Genomic DNA, 15004 nt, shown 5'->3' with positions numbered 1-15004 from the left:
CCCATCTGAGGGGTCCAGATTTGACCGTGGTGCCTCCAGTTGTTGATTTGTAGCCTGGAGGGTTTTTGCCATTTCACAGCATGCTACAATGGTTAAAATGCTTCCGGAAACAAAGAAACAAATTTTGGCAAGCTTTTCTGGATGGATTAAAAGGTTTCTGCCTTGGACACTCATTCTGTATTGCTTTTAAAACTTGTATTTAGTTGCTTTTCAGTAAAGTTTTAAAACTATCTCTAGCGGTTTCTTTTGACAACGAGGTCCCTTCCAACTCTACAGTTCTTTGATTCTCTTTTTGTAAATTGCCTTAAACTCATAAAAAGGGTGAGCCATAAAATTAAATAAATAAAGCTGGATATAGGCACGAAAGACCTGAGCCCATTGCATGGCATTGGAAAAGCAACTCTCAGCCTAATCTTCTATTATTATTATTATTATTATTATTATTATTATTATTAACCACCCTTGATCCACAGATCTCAAAGAATGTGACAACCAGTAAATCCTTTGGATGCTGAGAAATGGCAGTGCACTTTACTGCCACCACTCATGAAAACTGCACTTAACTACTCCCATCTTCTACACGAGGGGCAACCAGAATCATGCTGCTGGCCTCCAATATTCTATAGCTTGCTTATGTACTCAGTTCTTAGCAGGTAATAAGTTTAAAGGTTGCCAAGTTTAACCTTCACTCTGTTGCAAGATTGATACAGTGGAACCTCGGGTTGCGGACGTAATCCGTGATGGAGGCATGTCCGCAACCTGCAGTGTTCGCATCCTAAAGTGCCACGTCTGCGCAATTTGGCACTTCTGCGCATGCACAAAGAGCGATTTAGCGCTTCTGCACATGCAGCGAAACCTGGAAGTAACCCGTTCCGGTACTTCCGGGTTTCCCGCTGTCCGCAACCTGAAAACACATAACCTGAAGCGCCTGTAACATGAGGTATAACTGTACAGCATTCAGCAGTCAACTGTACAGCAAGTATCAAGCACACAGTGACCCCTAGTGGCAGACACCTAACAAGTCAAAGACTCAGGAAAGATACAGCTTACCTTGACACCATGCTCATCTACCGAATTGCTACCTGCCACCAAAAACAAAAAACAAAAACAGGTCACTTTGCATCATTTCACAGAATGGTGTGTTACAATGTCCAAGAAGTATATATAATACCAATTCAGTAAGAATAAGAGGGTGTTTGATATTTCATTCTCAAAAGAACAGCTGATCACAATTTTTAAAAATATTGTAACCTTACTGGCAAGCAGAAGAAGAGAGGAATAAGGTCCTTCATTTACCAGTTACAGATAGGTAGCCGTGTTGGTCTGCCATAGTCAAAACAAAAAAAAATCCTTCCAGTAGCACCTTAAAGACCAACTAAGTTAGTTCTTGGTATGAGCTTTCGTGTGCATGCACACTTCTTCAGATACCTACTGGAAGGAAATTTTTTGTCTTCATATACCAGTCAGAGGAGAGAGATAACCATCTGAAAAGACAGATCATATTTCAGGAAGTAACAGAGTGATTCCGTGGGGAATTCTCCACTGTTACCGAACTCTTATGTCAATTGTGATCCAATAAAGGCCCCCATGCGTTCTGCAAGAAATATCGATTTGCTTACAGCAGCTGGAGCTCCTCTGTTACTGACACTATAAGAGATCAGCCCAAGATAAACAAGAGACTATCACAATTACTCCAATTACATGTCAAACTATATCCACACCAGCCCTGTTTTAAGGACGTTAAGTGTTTCTCATAAATTGTTTGTTAGGCAAGTGGGGACATAACCAGCCAGCCATTTCTGTTGTTTTCTATAGGGAAAATCCCAGTGTGTTCCTGATAGCCCGGCATTTTCCTACCATGTATCTACACTGAGGAGACTCTTGAGAGTCCCATGGACTGCAAGAAGATCCTACATATCCATTCTGAAGGAAATCAGCCCTGAGTGCTCACTGGAAGGACAGATCCTGAAGCTGAGGCTCCAAGACTTTGGCCACCTCATGAGAAGAAAAGACTCCCTGGAAAAGACCCTGATGTTGGGAAAGATGGAGGGCCCAAGGAGAAGGGGACGACAGACGACGAGATGGTGGGGCAGTGTTCTCGAAGAGACCAGCATGAGTTTGACCAAACTGCGGGAGGCAGTGGAAGACAGGAGGGCCTGGCGTGCTCTGGTCCAGGGGGTCACGAAGAGTCGGACACGACTAAACAACAACAACAACATCTACACAGACAGGATCCCCTCCCTGAACAACATGGCGGAGCCTCCTCCTCTGGTGCTGTTGCTGCTGCCTTCCTCCTCCTGCTCTTCCCTCCTCTGGTGCCAGGGACATGGTCAAGGCTGAGAGAGAAGCCACCTCTGAGCCCTGAGGTGTCACTGCCGCTGCCCCTGAGTGGAAAGCCCTTGAGAGAGCATGTCGGAGCCCAGCCTACAGAGCACCAGCCAGGCTGACGAAGAGGGCAATCACTGTTGCTGGGGCTCAGTAAATGGATCTTGTCAGTGAAGTAGGTGCTGGAGGAGGTGGTGTTGCTGCTCTCAGTCCTAGCTTCAGCCCCCCCCCCCCCCGAATCTGCAGAGTGTATAGCAAGGTTTGTGTGTAATTCTTACTGATATTTTCAGATAGCGGGACCTGTATGTATTACATTGACCAGCGCAGGCTTTTTGACTGTTAAATCTACCCCCACCCCACCCCACGCTTGGAGGCATGGAATTACTGCTGAATCTTCCAACAGTAATTAGAATCAGATTTGGGGCATTTGCAGCAGAAATTGCAAACTGTATTTTGTTAGCAAACCCTCTCAGTGAGAAGTCTTCATGACCAGACAACCAGCCACTTATGCAGGCAGGGAAGACACAGCCAGGCCACAAGCTCTTCACAGCAGAGAGCAATGCTCTCCTGGCAAGGCTATACAACCCTCACAACTTGAAATCCACAGAACCTGCAACCCACGCTGCATCACTGATCTCCGGCGGGCTAGGGACAAAGGTGAGAGCTGTTTCCTAGTTCTGCTGGATCTCTCAGCGGCGTTTGATACCATTGACCATAACATCCTTCTAGACCGTCTTGAGGGGCTGGGAGCTGGGGGCACTGTTATATGGTGGTTCCACTCCTTCCTCTTGGGCCATGTTCAGAAAGTGGTGGTGGTGGGGGGGATGAGTGTTCAGACCCCTGGGCTCTCACTTGTGGGGTGCCTCATGGTTCTGTCCTCTCCCCCATGCTTTTCAACATTTACATGCAGCCACTGGGAGAGATCATCAGGAGGTTTGGGCTGGGTGTTCATCAGTATGCAGATGATACCCAGCTCTACCTCTCTTTTAAATCAGAACCAGTGAAGGTCCTGTGTGAGTGTCTGGAAGCGGTTGGAGGATGGATGGCGGCTAACAGATTGAGGTTGAATCCTGACAAGACAGAAGTACTGTTTTTGGGGGACAGGCAGGTGTGGAGGATTCCCTGGTCCTGAATGGGGCAACTGTGCCCCTGAAGGACCAGGTGCGCAGCCTGGGAGTCATTTTGGACTCACAGCTGTCCATGGAGGCACAGGTCAAATCTGTATCCAGGGCAGCTGTTTACCAGCTCCATCTAATATGCAGGATGAGACCCTACCTGCCCGCAGACTGTCTCACCAGAGTGGCGCATGCTCTGGTTCTCTCCCGCTTGGACTACTGCAATGCGCTCTACATGGGGCTACCTTTGAAGGTGACCCGGAAACTACAACTAATCCAGAATGCGGCAGCTAGACTGGTGACTGGGAGCGGCCGCTGAGACCATATAACACCGGTCCTGAAAGACCTACATTGGCTCCCAGTACGTTTCCGAGCACAATTCAAAGTGTTGGTGCTGACCTTTAAAGCCCTAAACGGCCTCGGTCCAGTAAATCTGAAGGAGCGTCTCCTCCCCCATCTTTCTGCCCGGACACTGAGGTCCAGCTCCGAGGGCCTTCTGGCTGTTCCCTCACTGATATTCCCCCTTTCTTTTCCTTCTCCTCCTGCGATGAGGCTACATTTTAATATTTTAATGTTCCATTATTTTAATGTATTTTATTTTTGTTTTTAAGTTGTAACCATTCATCTTGTTTTTATTATTGCTTGTAAGCCGCTCTGAGCCCGGCCTTGGCTGGGGAGGGCGGGGTATAAATAAAAAATTATTATTATTATTATTATTATTATTATTATTATTATTATTATTATTACTGCAAGAGACCAAGTTACAGGGAACCAGGCAGAGGGCCTTCTCGGTAGTGGCACCCGCCCTGTGGAACGCCCTCCCATCAGATGTCAAAGCGATAAACATCTACCTGACATTCAGAAGACATCTGAAGGCAGCCCTGTTCAGGGAAGTTTTTAATATGTGACATTTTAGTGTATCTTTTATCTTTGTTGGAAGCCGCCCAGAGTGGCTGGGGAAACCAAGCCAGATGGGCGGGGTACAAATAATAAATTATTATTATTATTAATTATTATAAGAACAGAAACATGAACCAGGAATTTCCACAATTCAAATCAGCTGGAAGACACCTGTCAAAGTGAATAAGAGGTTGGAAACCCCCCCCCCCCCAATAGTACTGATAATGGGACTGGGGATGCAGTCTGAACTCAACATATATTTATTTATACATATATATGTAACATATATTCATGAAGGGACCCAGGTGGCGCTGTGGGTTAAACCACAGAACCTAGGACTTGCCGATCAGAAGGTCAGCGGTTCGAATCCCCGCGACGGAGTGAGCTCCCGTTGCTCGGTCCCTGCTCCCGCCAACCTAGCAGTTTGAAAGCACGCCAAAGTGCAAGTAGATAAATAGGTACCACTCCGGCGCGAAGGTAAACAGCGTTTCCGTGCACTGCTCTGGTTCGCCAGAAGCGGCTTAGTCATGCTGGCCACATGACCCGGAAGCTGTATGCCGGCTCTCTCGGCCAGTAAAGCGAGATGAGCGCCGCAACCCCAGAGTTGTCAGCGACTGGACTTAATGGTCAGGGGTCCCTTTACCTTTAACATATATTCATTTATATAAGCAAGCACATTTAAAAGGTTGTAAATTGTATTTTTATTTATTTCTAGAGTAAACCATAAAGCTCAAACCATTCCTTTCAGTGGATGAACACAAACTCACCAAAGATGTAAATAATTGCTACGCCACTGCCTGCTCCCATAAGCCCTGCTATCCTGAGGACCATCTTCTTTGCATAGGCAGTATTTTCCTTCTGCTTCTTCTCTTGCTGCTCATCAGAACTTTTTCCATCTTCACCTTCTGCTGACTAGAGAGAGAAACAAACACATATGGAAATAAATGGCTTCCCAAAACTGCAGGAACCTCTTTTTCCTGTTTAAGTAGCCAAGGCCAGGATATAAATGTATTGTTGTTGTTTAGTTGTTTAGTCGTTTAGTCGTGTCTGACTCTTCGTGACCCCATGGACCAGAGCACGCCAGGCACCTCTGTCCTCCACTACCTCCCGCAGTTTGGTCAAAATATAAATGTATATAAGTTAACAAACTTCAATAATGTTTCTTGATTGTCTGGATGGTGAGATGAACACGTGTCTGTAGAACCCTCTGACTTTTGCATATCTGAAGCAGACTACGTACAAAGGTAAATATCAGATCCCTTTCTCTACCGCTTCTGCATCTGTTTCCGTCCACCACTTGAACGTGGTCCCCAGAAGCAAATTTGCTCCTTTAGCTGAAAAAGGTTCCCCACTCCTGATTTAAGAAGAATGCTTCTGCCCTTCAGAATCATTGCTTATCCAAAGAAAGATGAATCAGCTAAAACCCATTAAGTCAACTAAGATTTCATTAATGAGATGACAGGTCACAATTACCGTTACTGAAAAATTCCACAGGATTGCCATGTTAAAGTCTGTTACAGCAAACACAACTGAGTCTCAGAACATCTACCCTGCTGTCAAAATGAACTCTGGTCCATGAAACCTCATTCCATAGACAAACCAGTCCGCCTTAAGGAGCTTTACAGGACCCTCTTGTCATACTAATGAAGGGAGATATGTAAATTTAACAAATAATAACAGGACCTGGGGGAGGGGAAGACTAGGGGGGTGACGGTACATTTCATGTTTTTGTATTGTGATTTCATCTTGTGAAACGCCCTGAGACCTGTGGACTGGGAGGGTAGAGACTTTGTCAAGCAAGACCTTCTTCCACCTACCTTGCCCCACCCTCCACTCTCTGCTTCTCAATTTGTGTTGTATTATTTTATGCACTGTGGCTTGCCGTTGTTTTACTGACTGTAGTTTAGAAATTATTTCTTGCAATTGTTAAGGGTGGGTTTCTGTTTAATTTTCATGTGCTGATATTTAATATAATTCCGTAACTATTCTCATGATGGTTGAATGTTACCTTATTTGATGCTACCTTTACCGGCCGAGGGAGCCGGCGTACAGCTTCCGGATCATGTGGCCAGCATGACTAAGCCACTTCTGGCAAACCAGAGCAGCGCACAGAAACGCCGTTTACCTTCCCGCCAGAGCGGTACCTATTTATCTACTTGCACTGGTGTGCTTTCGAACTGCTAGGTTGGCAGGAGCAGGGACCAAGCAGCAGGAGCTCACCCCCTTGTGGGGATTCGAACCACCGACCTTCTGATCGGCAAGTCCTAGGCTCCGTGGTTTAACCCACAGCGTCACCTGCGTCCCCTTTTTGCACTGCACAGGGCCCTGCTGAAATTTGAGATCCCAAGGTCTGTCCCTGGCTTGTGTCTATGTTCTGTGGATGCAACTGAGATATAGTTCAGTCAGTAAGCAGCATTGTACTTAGGTCAGCCACACAACCTGGCTATTGAGCATTCATCCAGATTTTTTTGGGCAGGGAGAGTAGGTGACATTGCATTGCTATCCCACACTTCCTATTGCATTATCATATCACTTTCCCTTGTCCTATTGCAAAAAAAAAAAGTCTGACTTGAGCATTCATCCATGTCCCTGATGATGATGAGATGATTAATATAAATTTAATTAATAACAAGGATAATACTGAGCATGACAATGAGGAAGCCGCAGGCTGCTCTCCCCCCAGGGTCTGCGGCGGGGGGGCGGCGCGGGAGCAGCGACGTCACGAGCCCCCTCCCCGTCATCCGGGGACCCTCCTCGCCCCGCCCCCTCGCCTCACCTGCTGCTGCTGCTGCTGCTGCTGCCGCTGCTTGACCGCGTCCCTCAGGACGGCCTCCGTCAGCCCCACCCCCACCGCCTGAGGGGGCGCCTGAGGAGGGACCCCCGCGCTCAGCGCTCTTCCGGGCACCGCCCAGGCGCCGCGCCGCTTCCACCGCCGGCAGCACCGCCCGCCCGAGACCCCAGGGCCGCCGCCCTCCTGCAGCAGCAGCAGCAGCGCCCGCCGCCCGCCCGCCAGAGCCGCCGCCGCCGCCGACAAGGCGCGAGCGGCCGCCACAACCGCCGCCATCTTGCCTCGCGCTGCACTGGGCGGCGCATGCGCCGGGCTCGGCCAATCAGGCTGAAGGAATGGGAGTAAGGCCTAGGAAGCGCCCCAGCCAATCAGAGAAAGGCCAGAAGCGGCGGACGCCCACCCCGTTTGACGTTTCTGCCTTGGCCAATCAGCTGACGTTTCCCGCCCACCCGTCGGCTCTCGGCCAATCACGCGTCCCACTAAATCGCCGGGGGTTTAATTCTCTCCAGGGCGGGAACTCCGAGCGGACAGCGTGCCGCATTGCCCAATGGGAGGGGGAAATTGGGCGGGGCGAAGGTCAGAGCGCCTTCTTATTGGTTAGGAGGCGGAGGCGGGCTTTTCCTGCCGGTACAGTGATTGGCGCTCCGCAGGGGCGGGGCCAGCAGGGGCCAGGAAAAGGTGGCCGCCAAGGTTAAAGGGGCAGCGCACGTGCGCGACCCCGGCCTTCATCGAAGCCCCCAGTGGCACGACCCGCCTCGTCACGCATTGCTTTTTTGACTACTGCCTCCTGCAGTGCTGGCCGCCCACTTGGGATGGATTTAAAAGAGGGTTAGACGAATTCATGGAGAGGCTCTGCTCTGCCTCCACAATTGGGAGGAAGCAGTGCTTCCTAATGCCAGTTGCTGGAGCCCACAGGGGGGGGAGGACCCTTGTGCTGGTCTAGTCCTGGCTTGCAGGTAAAATAAAGAAATTAAGGTTGGTGCATTTATGAATACACACTGTAGCAGGAAACACTCCCCCCCCAATCATTCAGTTTGTACAAACTTCACACACACTCACACACTACATACGCTACGCTTCTGTTATAAATTCATAGAAAATCAACCATGCATCGGATTTGCACTGTTCTACTCCATGAAGGAAGGGACGCAGGTGGCGCTGTGGGTTAAAGCCTCAGCGCCTAGGACTTGCCGATCGAAAGGTCGGCGGTTCGAATCCCTGCGGCGGGGTGCGCTCCCGCTGCTCGGTCCCAGCGCCTGCCAACCTAGCAGTTTGAAAGCACCTCCGGGTGCAAGTAGATAAATAGGGACCGCTTACCAGCGGGAAGGTAAACGGCGTTTCCGTGTGCGGCTCTGGCTCGCCAGAGCAGCGATGTCACGCTGGCCACGTGACCCGGAAGTGTCTCCGGACAGCGCTGGCCCCTGGCCTCTTGAGTGAGATGGGCGCACAACCCCAGAGTCTGTCAAGACTGGCCTGTACGGGCAGGGGTACCTTTACCTTTACCTTACTCCATGAAGGACGGACTACAAAATGGGGAAGGTTTGATACAGGGCAGCCATAATCCCTTCACCATCCCAGCACATCCACAGGAGCCCTGCCCAGTTGCTATGCCAACCCTGATGGTCCTAGACAGAAGACCATCAAGATCTTGCATATAGGAGTGGATTCAGCATGGACTGGAACAAAGGACAATGATCAGCTCTTCCCTCTGGGGGCAGGAAACTGCAAACTCCCCTTTGTCTCCTGGAAGTGACTCATGGGGAGGGGGAGAGAAGGGAACCAGCCAGGTGACAGGACACTCAGGTTACCACCACCACCCCTCCCTCAACCCCTCCTTTCTGTAATGTATGCATGATGTTTCTGGGGGTGGGCTTGACTTACAGGATGGGAATTCCAAAAGTTTTTATAAGACCTTGCACACCATTTTTCTGTGTCTTTCCTCTCACCTGCAAGTGAGGGGAGCACCCTGTCGCGACAGTCTTTCTTCAATAAAGACCAAGCCTACAGGCTGCTGATTTGCTTCAATTTACTCTGGTTGGTGTCTTTTTGTCCAAGGGAGCCCTCGGATTTTTCCAGTAACCACACACACACACATATATGTATATTCATAAATGCACCAACCAAGCACGTACATCGATATATAAACCACATGTCTGAAACCCCACAGAAAAGTCCTGAAACCATTTTGTCCCTCCCAAATTGACCTCAAACATTTCTCTGCAAGGTCAAAGGAAAATGGAAAAGGCCCCCCATTGTCTCCTCCTTCACAAATCCTGTCTTAAGGGTATGTCTGTGTATGAAAAAGGGAGCCTTTGACCTGGCTCAGGAACTAAGTCATTACAAAAGACTGGCCAGGCTCCCCGGGGTATCCAATCAAGTAACTATTAACAGTTAACCTGCCAGGCAGGAGATAAACGACACACTCAAATTTCTGTTGTAGACCACCCTTTCTGTAATGTAGGTATGATGTATCGGGGGGGGGGTGGTCTTGAGCTACACCCCTTTCTGTGAATTATGTATGATGTTTCTGGGGGTGGTCTTGGACTCCAGGGCGGGGAATTTAAAATGTCTATATAAGGGCGGGCACACCTTTGTTCTGGGTCCTCCTCCTTCTCCTGTGTGTTGAGGGGGCACCCTATTGTAACGGTTCAATAAAGATCAGGCTTACTAGCAGCTTTGCTTCTCAATATTCTCTGGTTGGCCTCTGTTCTTTTCTCCAACTGATGGAGAACTTGCAAAGGACTCTATAAGGGCTCTTGTGTTCCACATAAGGAATAAGGGCAGGTTTTTTGTTTATTACGCAGGCTTCCCACAGGCATCTGGTTGGCATCTGGGAAGAGGATGCTGAGCTATACGGGCCAACGACAGGCTCTTATCTACACAACCAATACCCAAGGATATGTCTGCCTAACAAAGTTTTATTGCAAATATTTGCGTTGGCCATCCGCTTAGCTTTTTGCACTGGCACCAACTCCTTTTCTCTCTTCGCAAGGCTGCAAATGGCAACTGACCCATCGTCGCCTAACGAGCTTCAATGCGAAATAGGACGTTATCTCCTATGTTCACACATTCTAATCACTACACTAAACTGGAACCTACTCTAAAAGGTGTTGGCATGCCCAGGACTCAAATCATAGAATAGTTGGAAGGGGCCTCCAAGGGTCATCGAGTCCAACCCCCTGCAATGCAGGAATATCAGCTAAAGCATCCATGACAGATGGCCATCCAACCTGTTTAAAAAGCTCCAAGGAAGGAGAGTCCACAACTTCCAGAGGGAGGCCGTTCCACTGTTGAATATCTCTTACCCAGGGGTGTATCGGGGGGAGGGGGCCCTACGGGGGGAAAACGGCAGTGAACTCTTACCCTTCCAGCTCAGGCTGGATATGGGAATACAGTGGTACCTCAGGTTAAGTACTTAATTCGTTCCGGAGGTCAGTTCTTAACCTGAAGCACCACTTTAGCTAATGGGGCCTCCTGCTGCTGCCGCGCCACTGGCGCACGATTTCTGTTCTCATCCTGAAGCAAAGTTCTTAACCCGAGGTACTATTTCTGGGTTAGCGGAGTCTGTAACCTGAAGCGTATGTAACCCGAGGTACCACTGTACAGTAGAATCTGTGCAAGAGATATACCAAGACTTGTTCTGTTCATTCCTGTGAAATGTACCATAGACAGTCTTTTACACCTTGACTGCACCATTGAAGGTGGGAGCCAGAGAGTTGCTGTGGTGGGTAGCTCAGCCCATGATCAATAAATGCAGAAGAAGACAAGAAAGGCATATAGCCAACAGACACCATTTTGATAGCACTCAACTAAGAAAACCCCCAGCAGGTTATTACACTGAGAAAACTTAGGCGGAAAACAGTCTTCTCAGTCAAACTGCAACATGAAACGTCACCTGTTCTGAACTCAGAAGGGTCTCTCCCCTCGTATGAAACGTAGAGAAGAAGAGTTTGGATTTGATATCCTGCTTTATCACTACCCGAAGGAGTCTCAAAGCGGCTAACATTCTCCTTTCCCTTCCTCCCGCACAACAAACATTCTGTGAGGTGAGTGAGGCTGAGAGACTTCTGGGAAGTGTGACTGGCCCAAGGTCACCCAGCAGCTGCATGTGGAGGAGCGGGGAATCCAACCTGGTTCACCAGATTACGAGTCTACTGCTCTTAACCACTACACCATGCTGGCTCTATATTAAACGTAAACAGCATTTAACACTCCAAGAAGACAACTGCAATCTGTTGTCTAGGAAACCTGGCTCCAGAAATAAGGCAGAAATATATTTAAAAGAAGATGATACAAAACTCATGATGAATAAAAATATGAATGGCTAGGAGAGAACGAAAATATGAATGGCTCTGCCTCCAGGGTCAGAAGCTCTAATGCTTCTGAATCTCAGCTGTTGGAAGCCAAATGACGGAAGTGTTGCTCTTGCGCTCAGGTCCTGCCTGCTAAGGTTTCCCACCAGCTTCTGGCTGGCCACTGCGAGACCAGGATGCTGGACTGAGTGGGCCATTGGCCTGATCCAGCAGGGTCAAGTCTTGAAGGCGACGGTTTCTCTACTAAGGTGAACACAGCACAGGCGTACGTGGTGGATGAGACTATTTTATTATAGCAAGCTACACACTGGATGGCAGCAGAGGGCCTAAGGTGCTACGAGAGAGAGAGAGAGAGAGAGAGAGAGAGAGAGAGAGAGAGAAGGGAATACGGTTGTGCTCCACCCACAGGCTTCTGCTGAAGTCACTTTATGCATATATGCAAGACTGTCCCCCAACACCCCCCCCCCCGAAAAAAGGAAATCACCTGCTGAGCTGGGGAAAGAAGCAGCAACAGAGGAAAAAAAGAACACGGAAAATAAAACTTTCTTTGGAGCAAAACTGTACAAGGACATGCTGTACCAGTCTGCAGGTGATATGCTTAAAAAAAGAAGAACGAAATAAAGCAGCCACCCACACAAAAATGGTTCTTCCTCTCTAGGCCTCCAGCAGCTTGCCAAGGAAGCGCAGGTTGAGGATCTTGAGCAGTTCTTCCAAGTCCATGCGGACGATGCCATCCTCTCCGTCAATGCTCAACAGGACGCCGGTGGCCTCTCGGTCCTCTCCCAGGATGACCTTGACCTGCAGAATCGGGAGAAGCTCAGGGTCACTGATCCAAAAGCTGGAGCCACCCCACCCCACACCTCATCCCCCCAAAAAAAACCCCACACTGGCCCAAGTGCGCACAGATAGGACCAATAGTAGGAACAATTAACAAATGCAACAACTGTGTGGTACGCTGGCAGCGCACGGAAATGCCATTTACCTTCCCGCCGGAGTGGTACCTATTTATCTACTTGCACTTTGAAGCGCTTTCAAACTGCTAGGTGGGCAGGAGCAGGGACTGAGCAATGGGAGCTCACCCCGTCGCGGGGATTCGAACTGCCGACCTTCCGATCGGCAAGTCCTAGGCTCTGTGGTTTAACCCACAGCGCCACCTGCGTCCTGATAATGGGCCTAATTGCAGGCAGAGATGAAGCAGCATACAGGGCAGGTTCAAAAAGTATCTACATGGTGCTTAGAGAATAACTTGCACCTAAATATTAGTAAGACAAAGGAGATGGTGTTGGACTTCTGGAGGAAGAGAAGAGAACCTATGCTGTTGTATATCGGGGGGGGGGGCGTGTGGAGGGAGTCTCCTTTAAATTCTGGGAGTTTACCGTAGTGAGGACCTCACTTGGAAAATCAACATAACTCAGGTGGTCAGAAAGAAGAAGAAGAGTTTGGATTTGATATCCCACCTTTCACTCCCTTTAAGGAGTCTCAAAGCGGCTAACATTCTCCTTTCCCTTCCTCCCCCACAACAAACACTCTGTGAGGTGAGTGGGGCTGAGAGACTTCAGAGAAGTGTGACTGGCCCAAGGCCACCCAGCAGCTACATGTGGAGGAGCGGAGACACGAACCCGGTTCCCCAGATTACTAGACTACCGCTCTTAACCACTACACCACACTGGCTCTCAGAGCCCACAGAGACTCAATTTCCTCAGGGTCTTGCGAAAGAATAATGTTAAACAACAACTGATGAACTCCTTTTCTCGGTCCACAATAGAAAGTGTCCTCTCATATTGTATCACAGTGGGGTATGCTGGCCTGACAGCCACGGACAGAAAGTCTCTACAGAGGGTGGTGAACACAGCACATGATATCATGGGCTGTCCCCTGAGCCTGCCAGATGACATCGCAAGGGATCGTTGCCTTAGGACAGTGAGAAAAATTCTCAGGGACGATTCACACCCTGGCCAGCACCGCTTTAATCTTCTACCCTCGGGCAGGAGATATAGAAGTATAATCAGCCGTACCAACAGGCTAAAAAACACGTTTCTATCCGTGGGCTGTTAGGCTGCTGAACAGAAAATATATTACAACTGACTTTTGGGGTTGGTGTGTTGTGCAACAAGCACACAGAGTGCAGTGAGATTGATTGTGTGTGGGGAGGGAGGCTCGGTTAATTTCACTGTACACAGGTTGTACATTGACAATAAAGGTATTACAGTGGTGCCTCGCAAGACGAAATTAATCCGTTCCGTGAGGCTCTTGGTATAGCGGTTTTTTTGTCTTGCGAAGCAAACCCACTGACAGTTTAGCGGATTAGCGCTATTAGCGGTTTAGCGGCTTTTAGCGGATCAGCTGATAAGCGGCTTAGGGCTTAGGAAAAGGAGGGGGGAAGGGAAAAAACCCCGCAGGAACTCGCAAGACATTTTCGTCTTGCGAAACAAGCCCATAGGGAAATTCGTTTTGCGAAGCGCCCCCAAAACGGAAAACCCTTTCGTCTAGCGGGTTTTCCGTCTTGCGAGGCGTTCGTCTTGCGGGGCACCACTGTATTATTAACCGAAAACAACCGTGATTAAAAGGGAACGAGCAGCAGTTGTGTACAGTCTCCACCAAACTGGGTTGGCGGGCAGAGCGCCTCATACGAAAGTGCTCCCCTGGCCACTGTCACTGCTGCCAGTTTCTTAACCCTCTCCTAGTATTGTCTTTCCCTCTGTGATCTGGGACCGACCCCTGCCAATCAGGAGGGGAGACCATCAACCACCACCGAGAATGAAAGTTGGGGTTGAGCAAGAGAGCTCCTGTGTTAACCCTCTTCAGGACAGGAGAAGCGCAGCAACTTAGTGCAATGTGGCCACCTGCTTCCTCCTGTTCCTCTACTGTTTCGGACTATAAACTCTAACGGGAGTGGTACCCCAAAACATCTTGGTTGGGGGAAGGCTGCCATACAATATTTTTGCAAAAAAAGGATCATCACAGCAAAAGGACTTGAGACGGGAGAAACATCTTGCACGTACCTTATTGTTCTTGGTTGGTATCACAGGCTCCAGGTGCTCGCTCGAAATGCTGACAACCTTCTCGCTGTCCTTAAGGTAGACTGAGCACATCCCACCCTGTCAGGGCAGAGGAGGAAGGAGGGACAGAGACAAGAGGGGAGGCAATCAAGGTGACCGGTTGCAGATGTCAGGGCAAGCAAGCAATTAATCCAGAATGCGGCAGCTAAACTGGTGACTGGGAGCGGCCGCTGAGACCACAAAACACCGGTCCTGAAAGATCTTCATTGGCTCCCTGTGCATTGCCAAGCACAATTCAAAGTGTTGGTGCTGAACTTTAAAACCCTAAACGGCCTCAAAGACTGCAGACATTGTTTTTCATGGGTAGTGGGATCCTTCATTCCTTATAATGCACTTTATTTGAGAGTAAGGGGTGCTCAGAACTGGGGCAGGGGAAGGAGTAGGGGGGAGAGAACTACATAGAGATTCATCTGGAGTATGAAAAGCATCTAAACAAATCCCTGGCTGTTTCTCACGCCCCAGACTAGGGCAGAATGGCTGCTTTTTCTTGAGTCCAGGCCTTAG

At 49.1% G+C, this 15004-nt stretch overlaps 2 protein-coding genes across 5 annotated transcripts in view; both read right to left on the bottom strand.

Annotated features, from left to right (window-relative positions):
* Nucleotides 1-7404, bottom strand: part of TIMM50 (translocase of inner mitochondrial membrane 50) — a gene marked incomplete at its 5' end in the record, with an annotated part of 35664 nt that extends 28260 nt beyond the window's left edge. Inside the window, 3 exons of one of the 2 annotated variants that reach the window (XM_083754091.1) lie at nt 1051-1082; nt 5108-5254; nt 7125-7404. In XM_083754091.1, coding sequence (XP_083610217.1) covers nt 1051-1082; nt 5108-5254; nt 7125-7404 — 459 coding nt within the window. The remainder of the gene's footprint in view (nt 1-1050; nt 1083-5107; nt 5255-7124) is intronic. The other variant, XM_083754092.1, reaches the window with a different exon arrangement.
* A 4307-nt stretch (nt 7405-11711) lies between these two features.
* SUPT5H (SPT5 homolog, DSIF elongation factor subunit) overlaps nt 11712-15004 on the bottom strand; it is a 37478-nt gene continuing 34185 nt past the window's right edge. For all 3 annotated transcript variants that reach the window (XM_083753625.1, XM_083753627.1, XM_083753626.1), the window contains 2 exons: nt 14444-14539; nt 11712-12239 (listed from right to left, as the gene is read on the bottom strand). In XM_083753625.1, the coding sequence (XP_083609751.1) occupies nt 12096-12239; nt 14444-14539 (240 nt within the window). In that variant the 3' untranslated portion in view covers nt 11712-12095. The remainder of the gene's footprint in view (nt 12240-14443; nt 14540-15004) is intronic.

Source organism: Podarcis gaigeae (assembly GCF_964106915.1).
Source record: "Podarcis gaigeae genome assembly, chromosome: 8".
NCBI lineage: Eukaryota > Metazoa > Chordata > Lepidosauria > Squamata > Lacertidae > Podarcis > Podarcis gaigeae.
The sequence above is the reverse complement of the archived record's forward strand: the minus strand, read 5'-3'. Positions and strand labels throughout refer to the sequence as shown.